General features: G+C 44.5%; 2 protein-coding genes across 4 annotated transcripts; one reads left to right on the top strand and one right to left on the bottom strand.

Annotated features, from left to right (window-relative positions):
• The first annotated feature begins 1282 nt into the window (after positions 1-1282).
• On the top strand, positions 1283-9205 carry PSMC3IP (PSMC3 interacting protein). The gene is made up of 8 exons (XM_075278764.1): positions 1283-1390; positions 3086-3186; positions 3798-3887; positions 3974-4085; positions 6141-6286; positions 7162-7215; positions 7810-7869; positions 8940-9205. The coding sequence occupies exons 1-8, from the start codon at positions 1366-1368 to the stop codon at positions 8994-8996; spliced, it is 645 nt and encodes a 214-aa protein (XP_075134865.1). The 5' UTR covers positions 1283-1365; the 3' UTR covers positions 8997-9205.
• A 1731-nt stretch (positions 9206-10936) lies between these two features.
• On the bottom strand, positions 10937-22673 carry MLX (MAX dimerization protein MLX). Of its 3 annotated transcripts, none has more exons than XM_075277408.1 (8): positions 22589-22673; positions 20611-20644; positions 18672-18755; positions 17605-17750; positions 15584-15683; positions 13857-13956; positions 13570-13771; positions 10937-12645 (listed from the first exon to the last, which is right to left on the bottom strand). In XM_075277408.1, exons 1-8 carry the CDS (start codon positions 22634-22636, stop codon positions 12589-12591), a joined length of 771 nt encoding a protein of 256 aa, XP_075133509.1. In that variant the 5' UTR covers positions 22637-22673; the 3' UTR covers positions 10937-12588. The 3 variants fall into 3 exon arrangements, with proteins under 3 accessions (XP_075133509.1, XP_075133510.1, XP_075133511.1); XM_075277409.1 differs by having other exon boundaries at positions 17605-17711; XM_075277410.1 differs by having other exon boundaries at positions 22560-22594.
• Positions 22674-26035: the final 3362 nt, after the last annotated feature.

The following is a 26035-nucleotide window of genomic DNA, read 5'->3' as shown; positions in this document are numbered from 1 at the left end:
GTGGGGAGTCAAAATTTAATGCATGTGCAAGTCGGCTCTGCCAGCGTGCCTCAGGCAGAGCTGACTTCACATGCAGGTGGCCATTTTTTTTATTTTTTTTTTGTGGCCACTTTCATGAGCAGGCGCAGTATGTTCCGTACTCCATAGAACTACCGGAGGGTAATGCGCCTGCTCGCGTAAGCGGACAAAAAAAATGGCTGCCCGCATGTCAAGTCAGCTCTGCCCGGGGCCCGCTGGCAAAGCCGACTTGCGCATGTATTAAATTTTAATACCCTTCACCCCCCCTCCGCAAGCGCCAGAAGAAGATGCGTGAAGAGGCAGTGCTGAAGAGTTCTCTCACATTATTGGGGACCGCTCCCCAGTGCTGCGAAAGAACTCATTTACATACCAACAAAAACTGGGATTTCAAGAGAATGGTGGTGCGGAGAAGACATCCAAAGGGTAGGAGAAGAATTGCCTTTCTTAAGGCTATTCCGAGGTGTTAGGGGGGGGGGGGGGGGGGGAAAAGAGTTTTAATGATAGGATCCCTTTAATGAACCTTAGTGTGGTTAGGGGTAATCTGAGGGTCTCCTTGGTTTATGGGCCAGATGGAAGCTGCAATCTCAATACTGATGCCAGTGTTTATGGGCCCTCTAAGGCTCCTGGGCCCCGATGCAGCTGCACCCCCTTGAGTTATGCCCCTGTCTCTTAGGGGGGTGTTTCACACACAGAAAGCTTTCTGAGGCTAACCCGTTTATTAATTGGCCTTGCCAAAGACTATGTGCTTTCTTCCAATGAAATACCAGGGAAGATGGCAGGTCTTGTGTGTGTTCCAGATTATACGCAGCGGTTACTACACATGCCGACCTAGTGCTGGCTTAGTGGGCACACATGGTATTCTGAATGCATGAGGGAGGGCGCTGATAGAGAGACAATAAGAACACACTGTATTGCAGCTTGCTGTATAACTAGAGAACACATACTGACTAGAGAGCAATGACAGAAGATGGCACATTTTCTTTTCTATTACATGAAAGGCTGTTTATGTGTGCACATGAGGAAGATATGACCCCAGGATGGGAATAAGGAGAGCCAGCAGACATGTTGCACACGGCACTCAGCTTAGCTTTTATTGAAGCAAAAATAATGAACCCTGAGCCGCCATCACTTCACAGCAACAACACATTGCACCTTCTCTGAGACAGAGCCCCGAGCGGTGCACGCCTCGTTCTGGAGTCTGGAGAGAGCCGAGGAAGAGTCGCCAGTAAGTTCCTGTTTGCGTTCCGAGCCTCGAATTGAGGTTAGACGCGTAAGTGGAGATGTCGTGATGCGCTGTGGCGGGATTGTCAATTTATCCAGTGACATCAGCGCTGAGGACACCGAGACATGAGTAAATCAAAGGACGCTGCGGGTGAGTGACTGCCTGCCGGTCACCGGTATACATGTACAGAGATATCTATATTACAACACACACTTACTGTATACAGATAAGCTGTACTACCTGCATTGGTTGTATATACACACATAAGGAGAATGTGTGTCTGATTGTTTGCTATTGACAACTACCCTTTTCCCTTTGCACCAGTGTAGGTACATCTGTCTCTAACAATAAGGCGGCAATGTACGGGTCAGTAACTAACACATCTGACACACAGACTGGTGTCCATGTTTAATCCATGATTTTAATGACCCATACACTGAAATGTATAGGCTGAGCCACACCTATGGACAGATATAGGACCTGCTCCGTATTTTGCTGCTTTTCACTACAGCCCAGGCACCGCGCTGCAGAAACTACACCTGTATGCATGGACCCTTAGAAATAATAATAATACATTTTATTTCTATAGCGCCAACATATTCCGCAGCACTGTACAATTTGTAGGGTTCAAATACAGACAGAAAGATACATTACAAAGAAATAGTCACTTCACACAATGGGACTGAGGGCCCTGCTCGCAAGAGCTTACAATCTATGAGGTAGAGGGGTGACACAAGAGGTAGCAGGGGTGGCATTGCTTATACAGTGGTCAGACAATTTTGTAATAGAGGTTACTGTCATTACATAAACATAAAACTTTATGAGCCGTCACCAGTCATGTCCTGTAACATGTGGATGGAGCTTGCACCTATAAAGATAGCATGAGATGACATCATATCATGTGGGGACAGAGGAGGGTTAAATTTTGGGGATTCTAATTTTAGTACAGAAAGGTTTACATTAGGATTTGTGATAGGCCTGTCTGAAAAGATGCGTCTTTAGTTTGCGTTTGAAACTGTAGAAATTGGGAGTTAATCAGATTGTCCGGGGTAGAGCAGTGGACAGAGAAGTGGTGCAGCTCGGGAGAAGTCTTGTATACGAGCATGGGAGGTTCTGATAATAGAGGATGTAAGTGTTAGGTCATTGAGTGAGCGGAGAGCACAGGGGTTGGGCGGTAGACAGAGATGAGGGAGGAAATGTATGGAGGTGCGGCATTATGGAGAGCCTTGTGGATGAGGGCGATAACTTTATATTTTATTCTATAATGAATAGGCAGCCAGTGTAACGACTGGCACAGACCAGAGGCATCGCTGTAGCGTCTAGCCTGATAGATGAGCCTGGCCGCTGCATTTAGAATAGATTGTAAATGTGCGAGTCCGAACTTTATCCGCAATTGCTGATAAAAAAAAACCTGGTTGTGTGAATGGAGCCTAAGCAGTCAGTCTCTTTCCTATATAAAGGTTTAGTTATCAGAGTGGAAACTGTATATTTAGCACCAAATATGGGGGTGGAGTAGAGTTTGAGGGCGCTGGGTACCAGGAAAAAGAACATGGACGTCATATAGTCACACTATTTAGCTAGTGTATGACATGAGATATATGTATGTATACTTATATGAAACAATAGCTTTGCAAGTGTGACTAATCATTTCAGAAGCATGAGAACCCCCAGAATAAAACCGGCTTCTGTACCTAGACTTTCGGGGGGCTTCATACAATGGATTTCTTTACTATGGCCTTTTCAATGGGAGATCCCCCAGCATGTGTGGTAGTGGCAGCTTGTTACACATTGAGAATCTCGGTTCTATCTTCTTTTAACAATTCTGCCTTTAATCTTTCCCTGCAGCCGGCAGTCTTATTCTGAAGTATCTGAATGACCAGAACCGGCCGTACAGCACGCAGGATGTATTCAGTAACCTGCAGAGAGAACATGGGCTTGGCAAAACTGTAAGTGGTAATAAGTAATATTCCATATGTATATAGACAATCTGTGGCATGCTGCATATGTAGCTGTAGCAGACAGTATCCATTGCATTTTTTGAAGGGTTTTAAATTTAACCCATTGTATTGTAATGAGTAAGATCTGAATGTGAATGTACAAAAACACAATGGAGGTGCCATCTAATGTTTGTCTTTTGCATTTCGTTATAAGAAGGAGTTCTGCCTACTCTTTGTAAAGGGTTATTAGGTAATAAAGTTGTGTTTTAGTTTGTCAACAAGTACATGTGAGGCTCCGTTTCCACGGAGTAACGCACCACGCATTCAGACCCATACAGATCCCATTCACTTCAATGGGTGCCGGCTCACACGTGCTACACATTGAAGTCAATGGGAGGCTTTTTAACCCCTTGATTTCAATGTGTAGTGCCCATAAGCCGGCACTCATTGAAATTAATGGGATCTGTTTTGAGCGCTCACATTCTGACACGTGTATACGTGTCTGAATGCACGGCGTGTTACTCCGTGGGAACGGAGCCTAATTCTAACCCTTTATTCTTCCCATACAGTCAGAATCTTATATATTCACATCATTGTCTGTATTCTGTTCATCTCTCCAGGCGGTTGTCAAAGCAATGGAGCTGCTGGCCCAGCAGGGGAAAATCAAGGAAAAGGTTTACGGCAAGCAGAAAATCTACTTTGCCGATCAGGTTAGCTAATAGTTTCCTTACACATTACTTGCCCTTGCTTATATCTGCAGGTCATAGTATAATTTCTTTAAATATTGGATGTTTAGGATCAGTTCCCAAATGTAAGTGACACAGAGCTGAAGAGTCTGGACGGCCAGATCTCAGATCTTTCCAGTAAAGTACAGAGTGTCCAGCAGAGTTGCCGTCAGCTAGAGACAGGTTTGTGATTCCTTGTTAGTTATGTGTGGTGTGCTTTTACAGTCTTGTCTAATAATATGATGTGATGTGACACCAGGCCCAGCACCTACATCCTGTTTCTGCAACTTTTCACTATTTATGTATCTGCATATGAGTTATGCCAAGCTTCCCCTTCATGGGTTCAGTTGGTACAGCTTTCTAAGGGTGCATGCACACTACGTAACGCCGGGCGTGTATGAGAGCCGTACACGCCGGCGTTACAGCAGGGCTGCCGAACACTTCCCATTCACTTCAATGGGAGCGCTCGTAAACGCCGCTGTTACGAGCGCTCCCATTGAAGTGAATGGGAAGTGTTCGGCAGTCTGCTGTAATGCCGGCGTGTACGGCTCTCATACACGCCCGGCGTTACTCAGTGTGCATGCACCCTAAAGGTGTAACTGAGAAACCGGTAGACACTTGCAGGATTATAAAACTTTTTAAAATCCTGTGCCTAAGGTTCATCAAAGCTAATACCTTGGAAGAAAATACCACAATATTGTTAAAGGGTTTTTTTAAAAATTCAGGGAAATGTTTTATCTAGTCAACTTACAAGATATGATCTCATTGGTATCGGCTCCCTGCAAAACTGACTGCCCAGACGCCCTTCATCCTGGACACAAATTTTCTGCATTCTCCTTTCTTTTTAGAATCCTGGACAACCCCGTTACAAATTCTGTTCAGTAATATGACTTTGTCTACCACAAATATTGTTACCCTGCCTAGTTATGAATCCTTTGCATTCGTGGTCATGCATACAACCAAGTATTTCCTAGTCTGAACTCAGCAGTGTGCATAGAATTCACTATATCGTAGGCATCTGCGCTTACTCACTGTTCGGGGATTCCCTCCCCGTTCCGCTTGAAAAATGCAGGACTTTTTTCTCCGCATTTTTCAGGGGGTCCCCATTATAGTCTATGGGGTTGGTAGGTAACCGCTTATTAAGCAGATTGGGTTTCCATTTTTCAGGTCCTCAAACACCCACAAAGAACAGAAACAGAGTGCAAGTGTGAACCCAACCTTAGTTGTAATGCAGTGAGATCCCAAACAACTTGATCACTACTGTACTGATCTGATAGTCTTGTATCAGTTTAGAATTGTAGCAATTGGGCCACTGGGGAGCTGACTACATTATAACCTGTGCCCGGTCTCCACTTTCAGGTTTCCGTCTTGTGCCCGAGAAACTGGACAGGAGACGGAAACCAGCAGTCAGTTTTCAAACCCATTCATTTGAATGGGTTTGCAAAGTGTCTGCCTGTGAGCGTCTTCTGCCTTTCCATGGCAAAAATGATTTCCTTAACTGAACACAAAGTTGGACATGCAGGACTTTGTGTCCAGTTAAAAAAAACAAATAGTTTCAAAGCAGAGACCAGAATATGTTCAAGGGCGGACACTGACTGCCGGGTTTCTGTCTCCTGTCTGTAGATGATGGAAACCCACAAAGCGGAGACCGGTCGCTGGTGTGAACCAGTCCTATGATGCGTGAGTTCTATGCACACGGCCAAGCTCAGTTTGGGAAATACACTCCACACAATGACCATTTTTCCCGGATGGAGCTTTGGTTGTTTACATGGCCACTGTATTGCTATATATGGGAAGCCTAAGTGACATTCCTTGTGAAATAGCAGTGGCCACATTGATTACTATGGTTTTCAAAGAGACAACTATATCTATGAAACGGCTAGGAGTATATTCACACAGAGGGTTTTTATTGCAGATTTCTGTGAGTATTGCACTCTGAAATGTTCAAACTGTATCCCATTCATTTCAATGTAAAATCTACATATAGTAGTACTTCAAGTAGTCACACATTATCTGCATCCTGGTAAAGAAAAGGAAAGTGGCATGTTAATTCTGGCCACGGATTCCATGCAAGAAACCACAACAGGTCCACACCACACGTCCACATGCAGATCCATGATATATATGACCATGTCCAATAAATGACAAATTACCATCTGACAGTCACAGGCTTTTCTTCATAATTCTGCCCATTTCTCCTTGGCGTGTTCCTATTTTTATTAATGTCTCCTTTTCTAGAGCTGAAAGATCTGAACAGCTCCATGACAACCGAGGAGATGCTGAAGGAAATCAAGGAATTGAAGCAGGAATGTAGCAGACACCAGGAAAAACTGCAAAAGATTAAATCTGCAACTAACCACGTCACCCCAGAGGAAAAAGAAAAGGTAATGCTTAATAGGGGTGGAAGCTGTACATGGACTGGATACTATTCGTATATGTGTCCATTACACACACACTGCCAATGACGCTACCAAACGACTTTTAGGCTGACAGTATTGTCTCTGCACACCCAAGGGAGGGGAGGCCAAGTCACTGCAATTTCAAATCCTAGGAGAACAAAGGATTGGTCATGTAATAGGGGTTGTCCAGGCTTAATTTTTGTTTTATGGCCTATTCTCGAGGTAGGCCATAAATACCTGATGGATAGGGGGCTGACACTGTGACCAGTCAGCTGTACAGAGCTGTGTTGGGTGCCAGAAGCAGCTCTGTACAACTGATTGGTCTGGGGCTGACACACACCCGGCCCCCAGACCAGTCGGGGATTTATGGCCTATTCTGAGGATAAGCCAAATAAAAAAAAAAAAACGCAAAACCCATTGAAATTGTCTAAGCCTTCTTACTCAATTGATGTATGGTATTGGGGGGACAGTCAGGGTGCCCCCATATACATTAATCTACACACAGAGGCAGAATTCTAGGGAAAGGTGAGAGATCACATGTGGACAGCAACAGTTTAGAAAGAGGGGGAAACTCCGTGGCTCAGTGGTTAGCACTGCAGCCTTGCAGCGCTGGAGCCCTGGCTTAAATCCTGCCAGGAACATCACCTGCAGGGAGTTTGTATGTTCTCCCCGTATTTGCGTGGATTTCCTCCCATTCTACAAAGACATACTGATTTACTAATAGGAAAAAACATACATTGTGATCCCTATATGGGGCTCATAATCTACATTTAAAAGAAGAAAAAAAACTGCTTATTAGGAAGTCTGAAAATGACTGTGACCTGAAACTTTAACACGGGTACCTGTTGCCTTTCCTGCAGGTGTACAGTGAACGGAAGCAATACAGTAAAGAATGGAGGAAGAGGAAACGGATGGTGAGTGTTTCCACCTGCTAGAGCACACTTCATCTTTGTGGTATCAGTTTGCTAACTTCATAGTAATGTTGGGAATGGTTGGAAGTTCTTTTTACCTCCTAACCGCACGTGTACCTTACATTTTTGCCAAAAGGACCATCCCTTTAGTTAGGTCACTTACCAGCATTTCTTATCTCATCAGCCCCATTCCCCCTTCCCTATCTTGCCTCTCGTCCTCCCAAATTCTGTAGTTCTTACCTGTGCTACTTACTGACTGTATCATGGTCTTGTGTACTGCATAGGAATACTACAAGTGCTCCCAGTTATTGTGTCTATTAAATGTATAGCATGGTTAACGTTACAGGGGTGCAGGCTGTGGGTGGTTGTCAGAACATATAATGAGGGGGTCACATTACTCCCTCCACTTTGGTCTGGTTTCCAGTGAGAAGGAACGTCCTCAGCTTTTTAACCCAACAAAAGGTCTTTAAAATGATTCTGTGAAAATGCCATAAATGTCTTTTTTTGCAATACCCGTTTTGAGGCTGATTTTAACACTTCGGCACCCATAACATTCCAGTACAGTTTACTTATTTCTTTTGCCTTTTTACATTCTAGGCTACAGATATTTTTGATGCCATCCTTGAAGGATACCCCAAAAGCAAGAAGCAATTCTTTGTGAGTAATCTTAGATAAACTGCAGAATTTGACGCGCGACTTGGATTTTGCTGTCAAATGGTCTGTCATTTGTCTTGGTTTTTTTTTTTATAACCTCCTGCAGGTATAATAGATAGTATAACATATTGCTTTTAACATCTACTTAACCACAGATAAGACATGCTATTAGAACGTGAACATTCACTACAAATTTAACCTTCTACAACTGAGAATCTTCCTTCTTCCCTTCAGTTAAATAACATGCTGCCTGCGGTCACCACTAGGGGGAGCTCAGAACAATACTCTTCCCCCTGTAAGAGACACAAAAGTTTTCAGGGCCTCTGACTGACTGGTTTCAATACTTAACATGCAACAACCGGGCTATCGGAGGTCCGATCCCTTATCTCCAGACTGGCTTTATTTGAGATAAAGATATCTTATAAAATTCAATATCTTAGAATTTGAGATCTACTCACACTAATATTCGCTGTCTATTGTTCTGGTCCATCGGAAGACTACACCAATGAACAGGCAGACGGCTAAAATAGCGGTTACATATTGAGCCCATTGAAAATAATGGTGTCCACTGTTTTTAAACTAAAAGCCATGTCAAGTCATGTGTCCAGGACTTTTTCATCCACCCATTACAGGAAGACTCTGCAAATGAGTTTGTTGGCAATTTTTTTTTTTTTTTTTATTTGAGCCAAAGCCAGGACTGGATTGAGCAGAAGGTAGATGTCTAAGAACTTCCTATATATTCCCCATTCCTTTTGTAGCCACCTTTGGCTCAAAAAACCGCAGCAAAATCTGCAACAAAAAAAAAAGCTACGTTTCCCCGATGTGGGGCCTCAGCCTGAAAGACACTTGCGGGAGAGTCGTGCCCCAGATTAAAACTTTTTCCTCAGTCATGCCTATACAAACACCATACACATAGGCGGTACATCTACACGGGTCTCCTATGTAGCGCTGTCAGCAATTTTGCAGGATCGAAGTCGCTGATCTACTGCCTTATGGCAACTTTCCAAATGCATCGCACCACAGTTCTTGTACAGATTGTATTATTTCATTTTGTTCTCTGGAAACCTTTTTAGGAAGAAGTTGGGATTGAAACAGATGAAGATCACAATGTGACCGTACCAGATATCTGACCAGTGTATCCTAAGAGGAAATGCTTTAATTTATATATAGACACTCATGTGTATAAGGCTTACTAGAGGGGGAAGCAATGTAATCTTTGTTTGGAATTACTTTGAGAATAGACACTTCTGCTGACTGTACGGTATATGTGTATGGATAAAACAAGCCGTGAATCCGATATACTGCTTACAACATATCTGGTTGGCTGGTATGTGTAGACATATAATGCCATGCAGTCTGTAAAGGCCTTAACGTATGAATTGTCTTCATGTCGTGGAGGCTTTATAAACTTAGAAACAATCCAGCACTTGTCTGCTTTGTGGTCTTTTTTCCCTTAAAGGAGAAGCAGTAGGTTCAATCAAAAGCATTTGGAATCTAAATTGATTAAACCTAAAGATGGACAATTCAGTGACTGCAATGTATCCCTTGACTTTAGTACACATACTATGGCTTACAACCACAATAAATGTGTATATGGAACAAACTGCTACGTTATAATGGAAGTAAATGTTTGTCCATAATTCAATAGTATAGGTGAAAACAACATATGTTACAAAATGTATATTAGTTCCCTCCTGTCCTTGATCTGTACTCAGAAGTCCATATATATGTATGTATATATATATATACACCGTATTTTTTGGACTATAAGACGCACCGGACCAAGGTTTAAGAGGAGGAAAATATGGAAAAAAAAAAATTGAGGAAAAAAAATTGGTGAAATATTTAATAACCTAATAATATAATATTTCACCAATGTAAATAGAACCGGGGGCTTTCGGACACAGGGATACCAAATGTGTATGTGTTTCACAGTAATGTTTTTGTTTTATATGTATTGTAGGGCTATGGGGGTGATTTGAACATATATCTCTCTCTATCTATCCGTCTGTCTGTGTCTTTCTGTCTATCTATCTATATCTAATCTATCTCATCCATGGATGGAAAGAGACACCCTGCAGTGAAGCTATGCAAGAAGAGAAAAAGGGGCGGGCCAGACGGGTGAAGGAGGTGTGGTTTTCTAAGCAAACTTGAAAACACGCCTCTTTCACCTGTCTGGCTCGTCCCTCCTTCACTGCCTCTCACATCTTGCTCCGGCAATGAAGCCACACAGACAGGGAAGTAGGGGCGGGCCAGACGGGTGAAGGAGGCGTGGTTTCAAGCTTGCTGAGAAAACCACGCCTCCTCCTCCCGTTTGGCCCGCCCCTCCTTCCCTGTCTGTGTGGCTTCATTGCCAGAGCCAGATCTGAGAGGCAGTGAAGGAGGGGCGGGCCAGACGGGAGAAGGAGGCGTGGTTTTCTCGGCAAGCTTGAAACCACGCTTCCTTCACCCGTCTGGCCCGCCCTTACTTCCCTGCCTCTCATATCTCGCTCCTGCAAACATGCGACACAGACAGGGAAGGAGGGGCAGAGCAGGCAGGCACCGTGCTGCTCTCCTTTTGATTCACACAGACGGGACACAGACGCTGCACACGCTGCATTCGGACTATAAGACGCACACACATTTTCCTCCCATATTGGGAGGAAAAAAAGTGCGTCTTATAGTCCGAAAAATACGGTGTATATATATATATAGCAAATATGCCTGCTTGACCAGACTACAAAGGATTTTGTTTGTAGTCTGTAGCCATGGTGATGCATAAGAGCTGTGGAAAGCCGACAGTAGGGTATATTATTTACGTAACCTTTACACGAAAAAGTGGTTGTCACGCCTCCTCTGTCGTACTCCAACCCCCCCAAAAAATGGCAGCTTGGGTTTTCTTTGAGGATCAGAGTGTAATGGACTTGTGTAGAGTCTGTACTTGTAAATACATTGAGACATTTTTTTGGTATAGAAACAGGTTTGTACATTTAATTTACTGATATTAAAGAACATTAATGTTTCTGCCTTGTATTGTGGTATTTCATAGAGATCGAGCCATATCATATTTGTTATATTCTCTTTACAAATGACTGAATCAGTGACATCGGGTACCCAGATAAGAGGTCACAAATTTATTTATAAATCAGCTGTACAAAGGAATAAATATAACAAAGACAGATGGAGATACGGTAGATCCAGCTCCATACATTGCAGTTTACCCTGGAAGGAAATCACAGATTCTGAAATATATTGCAAACTCCATGAGGGACTTCTACTCTGCTTCATGTATCCCAACAAGGTCCATACATAGCCTGATGACTTCAACAATGACCATTTGGTTCTGCATTGTGGATCAGCAGTACAGGACACTGGCTCACAGTTACGTTTCAGCCCTATCTTGTATGAGATAACAAGGCATCAATATATTCTATTTTATTTCATAAAACAAACCATATATAGTGATTTTCCCAAATATCTATGTTGGTTTTAACCCTGCATTCACACGACTGAGTTACAGCCATGAAACACGATCTGGATTTACCGGCGTGAACAGTATGCTGGGACAGGGACTTCTAGTGTAATAGTTAGTATGTCGCTAGGAGGCAGGGACTCATCCGGTACTGTAATCCCTATGGGACAGTGTCAGCTAGGAGGAAGGGACTCATCCGGTACTGTAATCCCTATGGGACAGTGTCAGCTAGGAGGAAGGGACTCATCCAGTACTGTTGTCGTTGGGAGGCAGAGACTCCTATCAGTACTGTAATCACTATAGGACAGTATGTCGCCGGGAGGCAGGGACTCCTATAATCACTATAAGAAAGTATATTCTCCGAGCAGCATGGAGAATCCCACTCCTGGCATAAGGTTCAGGACAGTAAATCCAACCAACACACAGACTCAGTTTCTCAGGTGAATGCAAGGTGAAATCCCCATACGTGTACGTGTGTGTGTGTGGGGGGGGGGGGGGGGGGGGGGGAGTGAGTCAGAACCTGCTGATTTCAGTGGGACCAGCTGAATCTCCACCCACAGATGGTACCAATGGCAGTAAGCATTGCACATGATAAAAGTATGCCCGATTCCTTTGTTTCCCTGATCAGAAAGACTTGCTCTCTCATCCCCTTTGAAAACCATATGTAACCTATGCATGTGTAAAATGGACAAAATAGTCAGTGTAAGCGCCTAGTCACTTCGGCCGAATAGCACCCACATGTGCTGTGGCTCGGACTATTGGGACCGTTTTCACAGACCGGATTCATCCATTGAAGTGAATAGATGCCAGACACAGACATAAGGCTGACATCTATTTAGTGTGTGGAGACCTTTACCTGTAATAACCTGTTCTTCTTGCACACATGAAGCATCTTATCTCAGGACACTTGAAATGCACAATTCCATTCTAGAAGACAATGGGACACATACAAGATATATGAAAGATTGCCCCTCTCCCCCTTCACCACAAAATGTTAAGGCAAATAGATCCTCATAGGATGTACTTCTGCTTTGGCCGTTCAAAAGTGAACCCCAAAAATCATTGAACGTTTACAATTAAAAGCCCATTGTCTTAGCAAGAATATTGGAGAAGAAAAAAAAACATTATAAAAAGTTATCGCTGATCACAGTCCATATTTGGCATTGCAGGGTTATAAATACCCATAATGCTTAGCGGGTCCAGCTGGAATCTCTGCAGCATTTTATATGTAAAGTCTGTTTGCGAAGCAAGAGAAACAGATGGGAGACGTCTCAGTAGAGCGGATTCTTCAGCTGGTGTAAGACGCTGCGTACAATGTCACGAAGGGTCTAGGGATACAAGAAATGGATTATACAATAGGTTACTATTACAATGATAAGATAACTAATGCATCCATCAGTACGATCTGTTTAGACACACCAAGTCTTGGACTATAGTATATTAGTAGTATCACTTTAAAAAGTGTTTAAAGGGATTCTACCATTAAAATAATTTTTTTTTCTCCCGAACACATAGGAATAGCCTTAAGAAAGGCTATTCATCTCCTACCTTTAGATGTCTTCTCTGTGCCGCTGTTCGTTAGAAATCCCGGTTTTCTTCAGTATGCAAATGAGTTCTCTCGCAGCACTAGCGGCGGTCCGCAACGCTCAAACAGCACTGGGGGCGTCCCTAATGCTGCGAGAGAAATCTCCAGCGACACCTCCATCTTCGTCTGGAACGCCCTCTCCTTGTGTCTTCTTCCGTCCTGGGTTTCAATCTTCTAAGCCTCAAGCAAAGCAGACTGCGCATGCCCGCGGCCACAAGAAAGCTGGTGTAAGCAGCCATTTTCTTGTGGCCTGTGGGCATGCGCAGTTGGCTCTGCCCGAGGCCCTATGGCAGAGCCAACTGCGCATGCATAGAAGTTTGAACCCAGCTCCAGAAGAAGATGCGCAAAGAGGACGTTCCAGAAGAAGATGGAGTCGTCGCTGGAGATTTCTCTTTTGGCTTTGGGGACGCCCCCAGTGCTGCTTGAGAGCTGGGGCCTGCCCCCAGTGCTGCAAGAGAACTCATTTGCATACAGATGAAAATCGGGATTTCTACCGAACGGCGGCACGGAGAAGACATCTAAAGGTAGGAAAAGAATCCCTTTAATATAAAATCAATTTAAACAATCGGTAACTTTCTGGCGAAATTTTCCCTTTATCGGCAAGACCAAAATATACACCGCCATACATGCCACTCATTGACCAACTCCACCAAGACAAATGGCATACCTGTGGCTTACAGTGTTCTTCTATCCAGCTGAAGACACAAGCTGACAACTCCTGAAAGCTGTTCACAGAGATGGAGGCATTGAAGGTCTGAAACAAAGAGTCCATGATGCCCTGAAACACGCTGAACTTCACCTGGTCAGACACTTGGTCGGTTCCTTCATGGGGATTATTCTGATGAGCTTTCACAATCTGCTCGTAATTTCTGAAAGTAAAAATATGTTACTATAAAATGTCTTCTACAGCTTGCAAATCTATTTTTATCAGACTAGATTCATTGTATAACTTACGATTTCATAATTTTCAAGGCCATGACCTCTTTCCTCAGGGTAGAAACCTCCTCTTCCTGCTTCTTCTTCTCCTTGTGTAAGAACTGGATGTAGTCTATAGCTGTGGGAAGATTCATAGCAACATCAACAACATGGCGGATCTACCCGCAGTGATCCCCACTAATCCTGAGAACAGGGGTGTTTCACTCCTCCCGTGAATGGTGGATGCAGACATAAATAGCTGAAGTACCACAATGTTATCTCTGCCACTGATTGAAATAAATGGAGCGGAGGCGTCCGGTGTCCTCCACTGCATTCTGGATGCAAAACACCTCCCTTCTTGGGAGATCAGCCATTTATCTGTGGATAAGGGATAAATAGCTAATGTGGTATAACCCCTATAAAGGGGATTTTCAGTCAGTCATACTGGAAAATCCAGTGAGGGATCAGGGTGGGGGTTATTCGCCTAGGCTTGGTCCTCCATTGCAGCGTCAGATCATCACTTGTACCCAGTATATGACTGCTGATGCCACGGATTGGCCACAGTGATCACCTGAACTGCAGCAGAAGACGGTAGGATAAGAACCCTTGGGATTTCCAGATTGGCTTGAAAACCCCAATAAAGAGGACCTTTCACCACCTCCACCCACTTAAGTCCCTAGCATCTTTCAAATAGGCAATGCTCCACTGATTCTGGCACAATTGGAATTTTCTCTCTAGACCCCACCATTCCTGAGCAACAAGTGCACTTAGTTTTGGTGCCTGATGTGCTACTTAATCTTTGTAATGTCAAGTGGGTGATGTCAGGCAGGGGGTGTGATTCAGAGCTTCAGTCAGAGGCAGCCAGTGTCAGAGCTCAGAATCACACCCCTTGTCTGCTCCTACCTGACAGCACAGAGTCTACATAGCATATCAGACACCAAAATTAACAGCACTGATTGCTCAGTAATGGCGGGGACTAGAGAAAAAAAAATTCAGAATTGGTGGAGCAGCAGCTATTAAATGGTGTACAGTGGTGAAAGGTCCTCTTTACACTTTAGAGAGCTATTCTGAGACCATCCACCTTACAAATGCCCCCAGCATGCCCAATCCTTTTCTACCCCAACAGCTGTAGTTGGGATAGATTTGGGCCACCATCATATGCAATAAACGTGTGGGAAATTCACAGTTTCTCATTAGTCAAGAATCAATGTATTCCATAGACTATGCCTATTTCTAGCAACAACTAATAAGAGTAAGTTGAGTTTATGGCCACCTTAAAAGGACTAATTGCATCTGAACAAGTCCTTTTCTTAGTAACCTGCAGGGGGTCAGCTGATCCACCGAAAACCAGCTGCCGGGCTGTTATCAGGAAACCGGCTATGGGGCTGTTGTCAGGAAAAGCTGCAGCAGCTGCACAGGAGAGATGTGGCATCACGTGGTGACAATAATAAAGAATAAGCAACCACAGCAGGGCATGCCGTAGCCCTCCGCTCATGCTAAAAGAAGGGGGTATTAAGTTCCCCCTCACCCAGGAACATTTGCTTCTCATATATGTGCATGTATAGACCGCTAACTAGATTAACCTTTAATGAATAGTCAGGGCTGGTTAGTCTCATTTGCTCCAGGCTGGAGCTTGTCAGCTGACTGCTTCCCTTTCCACTTTCTGTAATTTACACAAGACATAAGAAATAAAGGCTGTTACATCACAACGGCCAGTAAATATTGCACAAGACCAAGCGGCGTCAGTGAGAGGAGGGTGCACTTACTTTTCTGCAGAACAACCGCCTTGCTGAGCTTCTGGGAGCCTATAGAGCAATCCTGCTGTTGACACGTGGGCACAATGGTCTGTAAATCATCGTACCCTTTCTGCATTGGGAACAAGAGATCTATCAATGGTTAAATGTAAAACTCTCCACTACAATTCTGCATCCTGCCAATCTTACCCATATACCGTATATACAATTTATGTTTACAGGGTGGTTCCAGGATAGGCAGGAATAGGGCTCCATGTCTCCCACAGCATAAAGGGACAGTCCATTCAAGGTCTATGAGACTCTCTGGTTGCTGTACTCTGATCTCAAGCAGTCCCATAGAGAGTGAATGAAGCACTACACTTAGGACCCCAGTCTCATGATCCATGGTGGTACAAGTGATCAGACCCCCACCAGTCAGACTCCTATCCTGTGGTTGTCGTTTTGAGACAATTTAGGATAATATTTACACACATAATAATAATTTACCCACATAATATATACCCACATCTAGGGTATATACACAGCAATGCCTTATAGATCTATAATACATCAAGAGTGTCTTTTTGTGGCAATATACATCAGTATATACACACTTGTGTTCCTTAAAATTATTCTGGAGCCTCCTTTCTACTCTGCAATATTACGATCCAGCATTATTCCTCCTGGAAATGTAGGACTGAATTGACAACTTAGGGTTGGTTCACACTAGCGCTTGGATTCCATCTGTTAGGGAGCGTTCACACTACCGTCGGTGTCCGACATGTAGTGTCCGCTCAAAATCTGTCACGGACACTAGGAGCGGACACTAGATGTGTCCGTGACACCTGTCATTCACTTGAATGGGCATCGGGTGCGTTCTTTTGCACTCCGTGCCCATCCTTCCCTGTCCGCAAGAGAAGATGTCCGACTTCTCAAGCGAACAGAGGAACCCTGCATGCACCCGATGCCCATTCAAGTGAATGACAGGTGTCACGGACACATCTAGTGTCCGCTCCTAGTGTCCGTGACAGATTTTGAGCGGACACTACATGTCGGACACCGACGGTAGTGTGAACGCCCCCTAAGGAGTCCGCATGGAGACCCCCCGAACGGAATACCAACGCTAATGTAAGCGCTGTGCAGTTAAGCACACGGAGCCCATAGTCTATAATGGGCTCCGTGTGCTTACCGTGCACTGCCGCACAATTCATTTGTGCGGGCATTGCTCGGCAAGCACACGGAGCCCATTATAGTCTATGGGCTCCATGTGCTTTGCAAGCACATCACTTGCAATTGCGATTGCATTCCGTCCGGGGGGGGGTCTCCATGCAGACTCCTTCCGGACGGAATACAAACGCTAGTGTGAACCGGGCATTAGCGTTACAATTCCCCTTGTCAAGAGGGCGTGTCCCTATATACCAAAACTGTCCAATCAGTGGTGACCAAGTCAGACTATAGGGACCCTGGTGACAAGGAAAAATAGTGAGACCAGTTATGAGGGAAGTCATTTACTACTTAAGATAAAGGGTGAGGAAAGTTGTGTCTATCACTTCAGTGGTCCCTGCTACTGTACCAAGTCCTTTCTCTATAATCCACCATGTAATTGGTTTACCCTTTACCGGCCAAGCACAATGAGGGGAAACACTGGTGTGCACTGTGCCCAATCCTGCTTCAGCGGACTGCAGCTAATGTTTGCCAGTGACATATGTTATGTATGCAAGTTACTTATTACCCAAGACCAGCGGCTGTGTGTAATGACCTAAAAAAAATGTACTGTATCTGCGATAATTAACCCAATCACTGCTGGGTGGAGTTAGTTACAAGATGACGTATTGCAAGGGCCTTCTGAAATATAAGGGTTTAGATAATGTGACCCAATGTAACCTCATCGAAAAACAGAACAGTCGTATCTCCTATGCCCTGGACATTGCATAGCCTAAATACAGCACCTACTGAAGGTCCTGCTTCCTTATGCAAGACAACATTGGGCAACCTAGAGATTATCTAAAGGGTTAATACGTACAGGTTATGGAAGGGCCAGCAATACTCCTTACCTTAATGGCGTCCCTCCGTTTCTGCTCCGCTTGGGTGTGGGCCCTCCTGCGCCTGTCTTTATAGGCATCCTTGATGCTCTCCTGGCGGTAATCGCTGTCCTCGTCATCTGAGGTTGGGGAACAAGTATTGTCGATCATGCAGCGGGCTAAGAGGGGTTGAGCGGACACACACATGGATGGCATGGTCATCCTAGAGCATGTTTAAGGCAATTTTCTACCTCTAAATTTCTATGTACAAGGATCTATTCCATACACGCTGAATGAAATAGTGGGATACCCCTTTAAATTCTATGGTGGTACTTTACACCCTCTGATTCTCCTAGAAGAGGGTTAATAGGTATCCGTGAACTACAAAAATGACTCATAGAGAGGGGACCTGAAATAGACCCCCGACCCCACATGCTTTAAAGGAGTCATGATGGGTTATTAGTATGTGATCTGTGGGCATTTTACACCGAGCACTCACCTAGATCAGCTTTTCTGGCCTCTAAGCACCAGAAACTAGTGCAGTGGACAGTGAGCATGTGCAGGCTGCCCTTATTCAAGGAAAAGCAGCAGCATAGCAGCCACGTCCACTGTATAGCGGTTCAGGCGAATTGTAGATCCTATTACTTAACACAGTCTGCACACAGTCCCCAGCCACTGCACCTGAAGGCTCCTGGAACAGCGTCGATGTCAGACCGCCAGAGATCGCATACTGAACAGGCCAATATGGAAACTGCATTTGGGTGCCAGAAAATGTCTTTAATACAGCAGATAAAGGGGCCGCCCAGACAACACATTTAAAGATAAACCCAGTTTCTTGTAAAGTTTCGGTCTTTTCTGGTGCATCCTATAGTCCATGTAGGCACCTACATGGGTATGTACTGACATCATGGTGGTACAAAACATACTATACAAGTACTGGCCTCTTCAGTCAAACAAGTGTAATAGAAAAACTTGCAACTAAGGTCCTACCATATTTGTATTCTCTGACTGATGAAATAAAAGATCAGTTTTTGTGAATATATTATAATAATTAAATCAGAAAATAAGACATAGAATTGGGAAAGAAGACGTGAAGGTACCTGTGTTAGGTACGGAGGAGGCGCTGGTAGAGCCGATGCTGTTCGCTCTGGACACTATGCTTCCTTTTCGTTCCATGATGTGACCTGTAATGAGGAAACAATCAGCCTGCGCCCAAACATTTATCCCTCCGCTGACCAGGCAGCTAACATGACAAATAGACATTTAGTTACTGCATGGACGTGGACAAGGAATGATATAGCGGCTTATAAGAGTCTGACCTTTACTATTATGTAGAGCTCGTGATCTTACAAACAATATGAGTGGATGCTCTATGTCCTTAAAGGGGTTTCTACCATCTTATAAAGTAGGCTCATTATAAGTAAAACATGTGCCATAGTATGTGTGTGGTGGTTAGGCTATATATATATATATATATATATATATATATATATATATATATATATATATATATATATATATATATACATACACACACACACACACACAACATGACTAGCTTGCATTGCATTTCTGAGTTTGACTGACTGGCTGCTGCTTTAAACACGTCCACACACCTCAAAGATTGTAAACTAGATTAAGACTATGTTCACACACACCAGATTTCTCTGACTGAATAATGCTCCACCATAAACTGCTGCAGTCGCAGAGAATTACTTTACCAGGGCTCATATTTGCCATACAGGCCATGAGGAGAGATACTACATCTCCTTAAAGGGGTTATACAAGGATGATTTTAAAACTTCTTTTCACTGACTTTTATTTGGATCAGACCTTTGGTTTCTGTGTTGGTTCCAACCCTGTGTCACATAATTGGAACCAGCACCGGGCCCCCAGGTCGCTCTACTTACCCCCATCATGAAGGCTGGTAGACTATGATAAAGCTAGCCTAATATCTGTGAAAACAGGAGAGGGCGAGAGCAGAATGACCCAGAGGCCAAGTACTGGTTCCATTCACCAGACCAGAACCTACAGGTCCAGTATGAAAAAAATCCCAGGGATACTACAGTCATGGCCAAAAGTTTTGAGAATGATACAAATATAAATTTTTACAAAGTCTACTGCTTCAGTTTTTCTAATGGCAATTTGCATATACTCCAGAATGTTATAAAGAGTCATCAGCTTAACAGCAATTACTTACAAAGTCAATATTTACCTAGAAAATGAACTTTATCCCCCAAAACACATTTCAACATCATTGCAGCCCTGCCTTAAAAGGACCAGCTAACATCGTTTCAGTGATTGCTCCATTAACACAGGTGTGGGTGTTGATGAGGACAAGGCTGGAGATCAATCTGTCATGATTAAGTAAGAATGACACCACTGGACACTTTAACTAAATGGCTCAGGGAACAAAACATAGAGATTTTGGGTCCATGGCCTGGAAACTCCCCAGATCTTAATCCCATTGAGAACTTGTGGTCAATCATCAAGAGACGGGTGGACAAACAAAAACCTACAAATTCTGACAAAACGCAAGCATTGATTGTGCAAGAATGGACTGTTATCAGTCAGGATTTGGTCCAGAAGTTGATTGAGAGCATGCCAGGGAGAATTGCAGAGGTCCTGAAGAAGAAGGGTCAAAACTGCAAACATTGACTTGCTGCATTAACTCATTCTAACTGTCAATATAAGCTTTTGTTACTCATAATATGATTGCAATTATATTTCTGTATGTGATAAAACATCTGACAAACACACATAAAAACCAGAGGGCAGCAGATCAGGTGAAAATAGAAGATTTGTGTCATTCTCAAAACTTCTGGCCATGACTGTAGAACTCCATGGACAACCCCTTTAAATTAGTCACACGGAGATAGTTTGTTCTGCTTTTTGGAATGGAAGATTGTGTCTTGCGTCCATATATATCACTCTTATAGGGCATGAGAAGCCGCAGTTGGTAATAAGTGACACTTGGAACCTGAAGCTTATAAACAGTAACCATTGTAGCCGAAATAAGACATGGATGAAGCCTCTTACCTGAATCCGCATGATCACTGAATGATGTGTCAGACTGAAACATCCCAAAAAAGAAGAGAAGAAACTTGTATTAACACACAAATGGCCGCAGCTACTTCTCTTGACATCATACTCCAGTGTGACTGGTAATACTTGTTCCCAATTATTTGCCTGATTCTCGGCTATTTAGGCCTTTAGGGTCAGTTCTTGACTACAACAAGTCATCTCTGTCAGCAACTCTGCAGAATCCTACTAACCTTAGTGGCACCTGACAGAGTCAACTGATCCATGGGAAGGGGAACCTTAGGGCTAGTTCACATGGGGCAAGTTGGCAGCAGATTTTGACGCGGAATCTGCCTCAAAATCCGCTGCACCCATTGACTTCAATGGGAGCTGCTCACTTCGTTTTTCCACTAGCTAGTAGCAGAAAAAAGAAGCAAGCTGCCCTATCTTGCCGCGGTGCAAGGCTCCCGCCCATTCATTTGGGCCTAATCCATCGCGGGATGCCAGTGCACTGCATGGAAGGTGTACAGGCGGTGCCCCGTGTGAACTAGCCCTTAGACCTCCAAAACACTGCCCTGTGAGGAGACCTCAGTGCACACCCCAACACTGCAGTTTCTTTAAACAGCTGATCTGCAGGGGTCACAAGAGTCAGTCCCCCGCCCAACTTTGACTGACGAGTTATCCTAAGGAAGTCATTGGAAGCAGAGCTGTAGTAATATTACCAGGTCAAAATACAGGACATGAAGCCAACAGCTTCCACCTCCGTGCTTTGTACAGTACAGGGAACAAATGCACCCACAGACAGCTGATCTGTGTGGGGGCCGGCTCCAAAGGAAAGGATATTTAAAAAAAAAAAAAAAAAAAGAAATTGAAAAAAAAAGTCATGGATATGATGGCTGTACACATTATGGCGTGTGTATCTGATCACGTGCCCTGGTGTCAGAACCAGCCTGGACGCCCAACATTCATTACATAAGGCACCCGGGTGGGAAGGAAGTAACAATAGTCTCTGGATAACCCCTTTAAAAAAATATATATCAATCAGATTGAGCCTCATATAAATGAGAAAGTCAATAAGAGTGTTTCCAGATACCGCACATAAACTGTATACCAAACGTACGGCTCTGTTCAGACTACCATCACGTCTCCTGCTTATACTCGAACCATGACAGGTACTACAGGTCTGATTTACACAGATCCCTTTGCCCACTAAAGGAGGTCAGTGGAGGTTCTGTAAGATCCCTGCAGATTACTCTATTCCTGCTGTAAAAAAGCAATGGGGTAAGCTGTAATGTGAACACAGACGTACACAGACCCCGGTTAGTATGCCAGCCATTATGGGCACAAAAGCGGGGCCACAATCCAAACAATCCCATATTGCTAGGTACTATATACACTATATAAGGAGGGGGTATGAACTCCATATGCCCCTCATTCACTATGCTAACAAAACCAGATAAATTCTACATCGTCCTTTGTTGGCCACAGTGCTATAGGTCTAATCACAAGACCATATGTACAGTATGTATTTATGTATGTATGTATTATTTATTCAGCATCTATGTAGTGCCGCCATATCCCGCAGCCCTGTAATACATATTCCTATCAAATACATAACCCTGAGTGCCCATACTCGCTCCTATGTACAGGGGCCATTGCTAGGGCTGTATAGGGCAGCACACCATACTATACAATATCTTATATACTGTACTGTGTAACGTCTGGCAGCGGCCACCAGTAACATCAGGATTTATAAGCAGCTGTGACAATGGGAGGATTGTAGGGAGGTATAAGATACAATTGTGAGGTCACACAGCCGATATGTGACATGTCATGGACGGTATACACTATACTGGGCGGTATACACACCATACTGGACCCCGGTGGGGCCTGTGCTCCGTGCCCTACTGCCCCCGGCCCGGCCCCGCACTGCCGCTACTCTCCTAGGGCCTTGCACTTATACCCACCCCGGTCTGTCCTACGCCGCGCTCCTTACTTTCATCCAGGGGTCCTCGGGAGATGCTGTCCCCGCTGCTTCCGACATCCTGCCCCGGCACAGACTACATAACAAGGCCTCACAGGCGGCGGGCTCCGGAGCGCCTTCTGCTGGTCGGAGAGTGTAGGCCAGGCCGAGGCTGACCCAGAGTCCGCATGAGCTGCAGGTAGTACGCGCTTTCCCCAAATTCAGAGGGGACCTCAAGCCCCTCAATGTACCTGATAGGAAATGGGCAGATTATGGTTTATAAACCAATTCATTTCGTGCATAAAAGAAAGATATAAATGGCCTCATAATAATGTATTAGCCATAACAATGTGTCAGTGACCACTGCCCTCATAACAATACCATGGCGAGAGCGACCGATGCCCCAATAACAATACGTCAACGACTGATGCCCCAATAACAATACGTCAGCGACCGATGCCCCAATAACAATACGTCAGCGACCGATGCCCCAATAACAATACGTCAGCGACCGATGCCCCAATAACAATACGTCAGCGACCGATGCCCCAATAACAATACGTCAGCGACTGATGCCCCAATAACAATACATCAGTGACCGATGCCCCAATAACAATACGTCAGTGACCGATGCCCCAATAACAATACGTCAGCGACCGATGCCCCAATAACAATACGTCAGCGACCGATGCCCCAATAACAATACGTCAGCGACCGATGCCCCAATAACAGTACGTCAGCGACCGATGCCCCAATAACAATGTGTCAGTGACCACTGCCCCAATAACAATACGTCAGCGACCGATGCCCCAATAACAATACGTCAGCGACCGATGCCCCAATAACAATACGTCAGCGACCGATGCCCCAATAACAATACGTCAGCGACTGATGCCCCAATAACAATACATCAGTGACCGATGCCCCAATAACAATACTTCAGCGACCGATGCCCCAATAACAATACGTCAGTGACCGATGCCCCAATAACAATACGTCAGCGACCGATGCCCCAATAACAATACGTCAGTGACTGATGCCCCAATAACAATACGTCAGCGACCGATGCCCCAATAACAATACATCAGTGACCGATGCCCCAATAACAATACATCAGTGACCGATGCCCCAATAACAATATGTCAGGGACAGATGCCCCAATAACAATATGTCAGCGACTGATGCCCAAATAACAATACGTCAGCGAGCGATGCCCCAATAACAGTACGTCAGCGACCGATGCCCCAATAACAATACGTCAGCGACCGATGCCCCAATAACAATATGTCAGTGACTGATGCCCCAATAACAATACGTCAGCGACTGATGCCCAAATAACAATACGTCAGCGAGCGATGCCCCAATAACAGTACGTCAGCGACCGATGCCCCAATAACAATGTGTCAGTGACCACTGCCCTCATAACAATACGTCAGTGACCGATGCCCCAATAACAATACGTCAGCGACCGATGCCCCAATAACAATACGTCAGCGACCGATGCCCCAATAACAATACGTCAGCGACCGATGCCCCAATAACAATACGTCAGCGACCGATGACCCAATAACAATACGTCAGCGACCGATGCCCCAATAACAATATGTCAGTGACTGATGCCCCAATAACAATATGTCAGCGACTGATGCCCAAATAACAATACGTCAGCGAGCGATGCCCCAATAACAGTACGTCAGCGACCGATGCCCCAATAACAATACGTCAGCGACCGATGCCCCAATAACAATGTGTCAGTGACCACTGCCCTCATAACAATACGTCAGTGACCGATGCCCCAATAACAATACGTCAGCGACCGATGCCCCAATAACAATACGTCAGCGACCGATGCCCCAATAACAATACGTCAGCGACCGATGCCCCAATAACAATACGTCAGCAACCGATGCCCCAATAACAATACGTCAGCAACCGATGCCCCAATAACAATACGTCAGCGACTGATACCCCCATAGCAATACGTCAGCGACTGATGCCCCCATAACAATACGTCAGCGACTGATACCCCCATAGCAATACGTCAGCGACTGATACCCCCATAGCAATACCTCGGCAGCTGATGCCCCTCGTAGCAATACGTCAGCGACTGATGCCCCCATAGAAATGTGTCTGTCACCAATTACCACATTACAATACTAGTGGGTACTGGATATACCAGAGATAAAGTAGAACGCGCTCACTCGGACCAATTTAAAACAATGATTGTAGTTTATTCAGATAACGCGTTTCGGGGTTTGTTTGGAGTCACACAGGATTCCACCCCTTCATCAGATCTTGCACTCAATGCACAGTACCTCAATGTGCTATAGCTGGTGTTAGTGTTTCAAATTTGCGTTGCTTTGATGTTTGCTTGGATTAGGAGGAATGCTGGGAATCGGCAGAGAATGGTAGAGATCTTTTTTTGGTGCCAAAAGCTCTCCTGAAGTTTCTTCAGTGTTGGGAGTCCACAAACGTCTGTCGTAGTTCCCATAAACTTTGGACCTTTATTACTGTCAGTACAATGGTGAAATGTGGTGCAGCAGGTATAAAGCCAGGTGGAAGGATAAAGATGACGCCAGTGGGTCCTGTGGATGGGATAAACTCACAGTAATAAAGGTCCAAAGTTTATGGGAACTACGACAGACGTTTGTGGACTCCCAACACTGAAGAAACTTCAGGAGAGCTTTTGGCACCAAAAAAAGATCTCTACCATTCTCTGCCGATTCCCAGCATTCCTCCTAATCCAAGCAAACATCAAAGCAACGCAAATTTGAAACACTAACACCAGCTATAGCACATTGAGGTACTGTGCATTGAGTGCAAGATCTGATGAAGGGGTGGAATCCTGTGTGACTCTAAACAAACCCCGAAACGCGTTATCTGAATAAACTACAATAATTGTTTTAAATTGGTCCGAGTGAGCGCGTTCTACTTTATCTCTGGTATATCCAGTACCCACTATGATTTTCGATCTTTGATCGTGAGTTCAAAGCTGCCATCATATGCTCGGCACACCGTTAAGGAGATTTTATTTACCAAAAAAATTTTTTTTGCTAAGGCGAATTATTCCTGCTTTTTCTAAGATCTAAAAGGAAGCGCGGTTTTTCTTGTCTACTTTTCTACACATTACAATACTGTGACGTTTCATGACCTTTCCACCTTGCCAAAGCCATCAGTTGACCTCAGTGGTCATGTGCCCACCACCAGAAGAAAACAACAGAACTGCAGGAACAGACCTCACTGGGAGACCCCATAGCCCAGGGAACAGGTGAGTAGGTTTTTTTTGGGGGGGTTCACTTTCCCCAGCCTAATTAAATATTATATTATCCTGCACAACCTCATTAACTTTTGCACCACCAGGAGTCTCTGGAAATTTTGCACCTCCAGTTGCCAGAACAATTTTCACAGTTTTGAGATGGACAAATAAAACTTAAATTACATTACAAATTATGCTACCCCCCCCCCCCCCCCCATACCTAT

Source organism: Leptodactylus fuscus, chromosome 6 (genome assembly GCF_031893055.1).
Source record: "Leptodactylus fuscus isolate aLepFus1 chromosome 6, aLepFus1.hap2, whole genome shotgun sequence".
Taxonomy (NCBI): domain Eukaryota; kingdom Metazoa; phylum Chordata; class Amphibia; order Anura; family Leptodactylidae; genus Leptodactylus; species Leptodactylus fuscus.
The sequence above is the reverse complement of the archived record's forward strand: the minus strand, read 5'-3'. Positions and strand labels throughout refer to the sequence as shown.

Excerpts from the sequence above, each read along its gene's own strand:
- PSMC3IP (XM_075278764.1), top strand. The coding sequence starts at position 1,366 with ATGAGTAAATCAAAGGACGCTGCGG. Across the intron at positions 1,391-3,085 it reads TAAATCAAAGGACGCTGCGG|CCGGCAGTCTTATTCTGAAG; the intron begins GTGAGTGACTGC and ends CTTTCCCTGCAG. Across the intron at positions 4,086-6,140 it reads TTGCCGTCAGCTAGAGACAG|AGCTGAAAGATCTGAACAGC; the intron begins GTTTGTGATTCC and ends CTCCTTTTCTAG.
- MLX (XM_075277408.1), bottom strand. The coding sequence starts at position 22,636 with ATGTCGGAAGCAGCGGGGACAGCATCTCCCGAGGACCCCTGGATGAAA. Across the intron at positions 20,645-22,588 it reads CCGAGGACCCCTGGATGAAA|TCTGACACATCATTCAGTGA; the intron begins GTAAGGAGCGCG and ends GGGATGTTTCAG. Across the intron at positions 15,684-17,604 it reads AACGGAGGGACGCCATTAAG|AAAGGGTACGATGATTTACA; the intron begins GTAAGGAGTATT and ends TTCCCAATGCAG.